Here is a 6,087-nt window from a genome sequence, read left to right as displayed (position 1 = left end):
TATGTTCATTATATTGATTGGGGTGATGGTTTCACAGGTATATACATGTCAAAATTTATCAAATTGCACGCAAATTATGTGCACTTTATTGTATGTCAATTATTCATCAATAAAGCTGTTTTTGAAAAAGAAAAAAAAGTCAGAAAATATAACCACATCAACATCACAAAACTATTGATATTTACATTTACTAGGTAGAAAACTATTACATCCAAACTTTACTCAGAAGATTTAAGTGGAAAAATTCGATAGGTCTATATAATTTTATAATTTTGCCTAAGTTTTCACATGAACCAATTTGTAAAAATCAATCATTTAAATTATCACAGGCTTTAGTTGTAAATCTGTGTTTAAATTATAATTGCATAGCTTCAAGTATTAACACAAATAATGTAAATTTAAAATTTTTATAAAGGCAAATATAGTAAATTTAAACAATGACCATGAATATAGCTTTAAAACATGCCATGAGTTTTCATTTTCTAATATTCTATAATAACTAACTGTGCCATTGTCATAGAGATAAAACACGGTCTTTTAAAAAGAATTTTAATTTACACATATTGAATCTAGAAATATTAAAATTGCAACTCTTGGATAGTTCAAGAAAAAAATATGTGTGTGTGGACAGAGAATTAGGTGAATTTGGGTAAAGGCTATATGGGTGTTCTCTATACTTTACTTACACTGGCAACTTTTTATAAGTTTGAAATTATTTCTAAATAAGAAGTTAAAATGAAGAAAGGGATATGGACTGACACAGTGACATAAGTGGAAATCGATAGTGACAAATAGAAATGGCAAGCAATAGGATATATTGGAGTATATGAGGAAGTCATTTAGTGTAAACCTAATTTGGCCTTTGTTTTTCCAAAAGGGCCTGACATGGGCATCAAGCATGCACTGTATATCTGCTTTAAACATTTACTGTGGCAAGAACAAATGGCCTTAAGATAAAGGTGCAACTTCCCCCAACATTGGCGTTTCCTTAAGGATAGGCATCTTTCTTTAGACCAGGAACTGATTGCTGGGCTCACTTTTGACCACCCAGCTCACCTGTGACCACCCAGCTCGAGACAACAGACTTGCTTCCTGCTGCGCCCGCCTAGATAGCAGACCTACCTGCTGTGTCCATCAATCGCTGTGCCGACAGAGCAGTCTTGCGACTATTGTAAAAGGGGCATTTCAATCGTGTGTGAAACATCCTCTTTGAGGGTATATAACCACTCTCTACACCCCACTTCTTTGGCACACTTCCTTCCTTTAGGAAAAAAGGCCCCGGGCCATGGTCCTCACATTTTAGCTCAGAATAAACTCACCCAAATTTTCATTTATGGATTGCTTATGGATTATTTTCATCGACAACAGCATACTTGCAAATAAATGTATCTCTTGGATAAAAAAGTGGGGGAATATGGTAGTTTATTCCCTTCTTTTCAGCTTAAAAATCAAAGCCATAGCCAAGTTATGGATTTTTGTAAAGAATATTTTCGTCCTTCTGAGAGCTAGCCTTGAACTATAACTAGTTGCTGTTCTATTTTTCCTTCCCTTGTGCAGACCCCGTGTTCCCCATCCTTGAATCCACAAGCAGAGTTCTGTCCCACCCTGTCCAGGTCTGCACAGGGATCAGATGTGGGAACTGGTCTGCAGCTATTCTGGACCAGCCATTTTCTGTTAACCTCGCTGGCAAACGCTCTCTGATCTCATACCGTCTACAGCTATGTCTTTAATTTCTGTGATATTCAGTGAGGAATTCTCATTACTAGGATCTATAATCAGGTCATTATAAATGACATGTTCAGTTCGATAAGGATGTGCAAGCGGAAGTCATCATCATGATATCAGCTATAAGGGGAAATCTGCAACATGTCATCTTGTAAATCCTCAAAATTCCAGAGTTGAAATGAATGGGACAGTTATGCAATGTTTCTGCTTGTGAAATTTCAGTTCCTATAGTGTTGCTAATAGCAAAGGTGCCATCAATAACACAAACTCATCAAATGTTCCAGTTTAAAGTCATTTTTATTACTGTTATTATTATCAGCAGCAGCATCATTATCATTAGCACAAAACTAAATCCACTAATAAAAGAAAATCACACCCCAAAGGCATGTGTCTTGCTGACAGTGAGTCAACAGTATCTTCATGTACAAGGGACAGCACCCTGAGGATAAAGACCATATCACAGCTTGACAATCAACTCAATAATTCAGCCAACATTATTGAGCACCTAGGCACAATGGGAGATTTAAAAATGTGTATAAGAATCCCTGCTTTCAAGGAGTTTGACAATCTAGTAGGAGGTATTGAAGAACACCAAGAAGAACACAGGGCCACGTGAGATCAGTGACATAATGGAATCAGTGCCATGTATGAAGTGTTATTGGAGAGATTAACGTCACATTCAGTGGGAAATCAGAAGAGGTTCCACAAAGAAGGTGGCACCTGAGCTGGGCTTTGAGGAACTAGAAGGATTTTGGCAGACTGGCATGTGGAGAAGGGAGACTACAGATGGAGAGAATAGTGTGGGCCAAAGCAAGGCCATGGGAAAGTTGGCGGCATGTTTGGGGAGAGAATAGTCCAGTTTGGCCAGTGTATGAGATCTATTTAAGTGGCAATGGTGTATAAAATGCTGTAAGTTATATAGGGACCATATTTTGAATGGCTCTGAATGACAGGCTAAGATTTCTGATCTTTAATGTATGTCACAGTAACTATATTTATTCACAGCAATAAAATATGCAATTATTTGTGAAGAGATATGGTCATTTCACTTCCAGATTTCTTAGGGAAACTCAAGTGGTTTCTAGGAGATGTTATCGCGTTGCTATCAAAAATGTCCCAGCAGATAACACCAAGCAATCTACAGTAAATTTTTCTATTTTGCATGCAACTACACTCTTCCCTCAAAGTCTATTCTTTCTATCCATCCAGGAACCACACCTCTTCCCACTCCCACCTCCAGCTCCACCAGTTCTTGTGGCACTTGATGAGTTGAGGCAAGTCTAATTTAGGATTTCCAGCCACAGTTGCCACTTTGAAACTAGGACTCACAGCCTTGAGAAGTGAGAGTAGTTGGGGGGCGGTAGTGAATAATGCCATGAAAATGCAGCCATCTGAGAAGTTCTATGGAATCCCCATCCTAAGAGTCAAGCTTAGTCCTTTGAAATGAGAGTTCCTGGTCCTCCACTCGGTTTAGTCTAGAGGACAACTGGAGGGGTCCCAGAACTCACAGTGCCCCAATTAAAGTCATCTTTTAAAGTTTCCTCTTATTGTCAAGGGATTCCTTAAAGGAATGACATTTCATCTGGGTTACAAGTTATTCAAAGTCCACGTGAGTCTGAGGTTGTTGAAGCTGTGGAGAGACTAGGGTGACTTTCTCTTTCTGACCAAGGAATCCTGTTGGGCTTTGTCTGTGCCCAATAGGCTGGTAGTTGGGAACTTCTCTAGTGCACTGATAGTTCAAAGATGCTATAGAATGGTTGTATTAGGTTACCAAGCCAAAGAAGTAAGCTATGACCAACCTGGAAAAGCTTAGAATAACAAAGTTGCCATGGCCACATTTGCTGTAGCTAGTCAGTCTTTCACCTCTTTCCTGAAATGAAACTTCCTCTGCAGGAAGTCATGGATAGCTGTAGTGAGGCCCCATGTCACGCTGGACCTTAGGATGACCAGGGAGCCTCCACGGTAGATTAGGAACACCTTTCGGCCCCGAGTGTCCCACACGTCCTGGGCAGAGGCCCACAGGCTTGGCATGCTCTGCCAGCCAACTTGGGACTGCATATTGGCAACTAGCACAATCAGAGGATACAGAACGAGGCAGATGATTGTTCCATTGACACTCCCAGACACCAAGGCAGGGACCCAATGAGGCAAGCCTTGCTGTGCCAAGCCATTCTGGATGGGGTCCTTGAAGGAGAAATACAGAGCACTCCCCAGGCTGTTCCTGAGAAGGACAGGCCAGAAACCACGATAGTAGCCCAGAGACAGCCGCCCCCAAAACCCGTAAGAGTTGAATTCCTTGAGAATGCTGAAGGTGCTGGGGAAGCGAGCTTGCTTGCGACCATCCTGGAGCACATTCTGCACCCTTTCAAAGGGGCTGAGTGCCACAGCCTCCACCACACCAGACATGAGCCCTGCAGCCCAGCGGTGTCCCAGGGAATGTGGCCCAACAGGGGAGAGAGAGTACAGCAGACTGTCATAAGTCCCAAACAGCAGAGTCCCTTGCAATGTCTTGGAGAGAAGGGGTGGGTAGATTCCCCGGTAGAAGTATTGAGGGCCTTCATGCCACAGCTGTCGTACAGCCTCTGACACTGCCACAGCATGGATCTGTTGCCGGAACACAACCTTATAAATAGGAAAGGTCAGAAAAGTAGACATAAAGTTGGAAACAGCCCCAAGGGCATAGGCCTGGGGGTGCCAGCTTTTCTTTCCTGGAGCCTCTGTTCGTATCCAGTGCTGAAGCTCCTTCCCAGGAGAGTGGTCCTGTTCCCCCATGCTGAGGACAACTGCGTGCAGACGCAAGGAACTGGCAAGAGTGGAGAAAAAGAGGTTAGACGGACCATTAAATTTGTTGGTGAGCATTTTCACTGCTTAGAAACAGAGCCCCAAAAAACTCAGCTCTAAGGAAACAAGCAACTCTCTGGGCCAATTTCTGAGAAATAGGCACACTCTTAAGGAAGAAATCAACCTTAAATTAAAACAAAGGCAGTTAGTTTTTCTGAACAGTCACCTCTACAGTGTTTTGCTGACACAGCAGATATTCTAATATTCAAAGAAGGTTTAAGATTGAAGAAAATGAAATTGGGGAAGGAAGGCTCCAAAACCTATTTTATTCAACTTTCACCACATGAAATTCTGCATTTAATAAACTGCTAGAATAATAACCTGCTATTCTCTTTCCAAAAAGTGGCACTATCTGACAGAAGCAGAAAGGCATTCAAAAGTTATAGCCTGGTACTTTCTCTAAAAGTTGGTAGCAAATTTGGGGAGCAGGGAATCTCCCTCATCTGTCTTTCTGTAGATTCCTAACCATGCTGTAGCTGTTTCATGGCAACGCCCTGCCCCCTACTCCCAACTGAGGAACAGAAAAAGTAGCTGTTCCTGGAAGTTTAGCACCAAAAGACTCCACACCTGGCAATTTTCAAGCCTAACCTTGTAGACCTGTAGATATATGATAGAGCAGGGGTTCCCACCCTTGACACTATTGACATTTTGGGGCCAGATAATTCTTTGTTGTAGGTATCTGTCTTGTGCACCGTAGGATGTTTAGCAGCATCCTGGCCTCTTCTCGTTGGATGCCGGTAGTACCAGTTGTGACCCACTCAGCTATGACAAGGAAAAGATATCTCTAGATATTGTCATATGTCCCTTAGGAGCGGGAGCAAAATTGTCTCTGGTTCAGAACCACTATACAGAGGGACAGAGGGAAGAGGCAGTGTAAGGACTCTAAAGGATTGCTCTCATCCCAGAATGATCCAGGAGCACGTGGGGTAGTATGAGAGGTAAATAGGGAGCCAGGGCACAAGAAGGAAATTTGGGATCAAGAAGAAATGAATGCTTACTGCAGATCTGAGAACCTGAAGGATTTTGTTGTGAAAGGAATAGGGGCTCCACTGGGCTGAGGAAAGAAAGTGCTGCTGTGGGAGATGGTGTGTGGAGGAGAGGAAGCATAGAGCTGCATGGGTAGGGGAGAGGAAGAGAGGAAGAGAGGAGGAGAGGGGGAGAGGACACGACGACCCAAGACCTGGCAGGGCACTCACATCTAGACTGACAGGTAGCCTGGTAGGAATTGCAGCCCCGGAGTTTGCACACAGAATCCTGGGCTGGGTGGTCCTGAGGGAAGGAGGGTATTGGGGCTGTAATTATGCTTGCAGTGGATGGCCTGCTCAACAGGGACAATAGGGTCAAAGGGGTGCCCCTGGCTGAGTCCCCGAGGGAGGGGTAGAAGCCAGGCACTGCAGGAAGCCCACTGCAGCCTTCCCTGGGCTGACACACCCAGGACCTGCCTCTAAGTGCCTCTCCTCCCGGAATCACCCCCACGGGCTCCTCTCTGGCTTCTTGCTCCTGCTCCATCCAAGACTCCAC

The 6,087-nt window shown here is 43.4% G+C and overlaps 1 protein-coding gene across 1 annotated transcript; it reads right to left on the bottom strand.

Annotated features, from left to right (window-relative positions):
- Nucleotides 1-3,576: 3,576 nt before the first annotated feature.
- Nucleotides 3,577-4,497, bottom strand: SLC25A53 (solute carrier family 25 member 53). The gene has a single exon (XM_046672666.1). The coding sequence runs from the start codon at nucleotides 4,495-4,497 to the stop codon at nucleotides 3,577-3,579; it is 921 nt and encodes a 306-aa protein (XP_046528622.1).
- Nucleotides 4,498-6,087: the final 1,590 nt, after the last annotated feature.

The sequence above is a fragment of the Equus quagga genome, chromosome 10 (genome assembly GCF_021613505.1).
Source record: "Equus quagga isolate Etosha38 chromosome 10, UCLA_HA_Equagga_1.0, whole genome shotgun sequence".
Classification (NCBI taxonomy): Eukaryota; Metazoa; Chordata; class Mammalia; order Perissodactyla; family Equidae; genus Equus; species Equus quagga.
The sequence above is the reverse complement of the archived record's forward strand: the minus strand, read 5'-3'. Positions and strand labels throughout refer to the sequence as shown.

Bases quoted from the DNA above. Each gene is read 5' to 3' on its own strand.
- SLC25A53 (XM_046672666.1), bottom strand. From the start codon at position 4,497: ATGGGGGAACAGGACCACTCTCCTGGGAAGGAGCTTCAGCACTGGATA.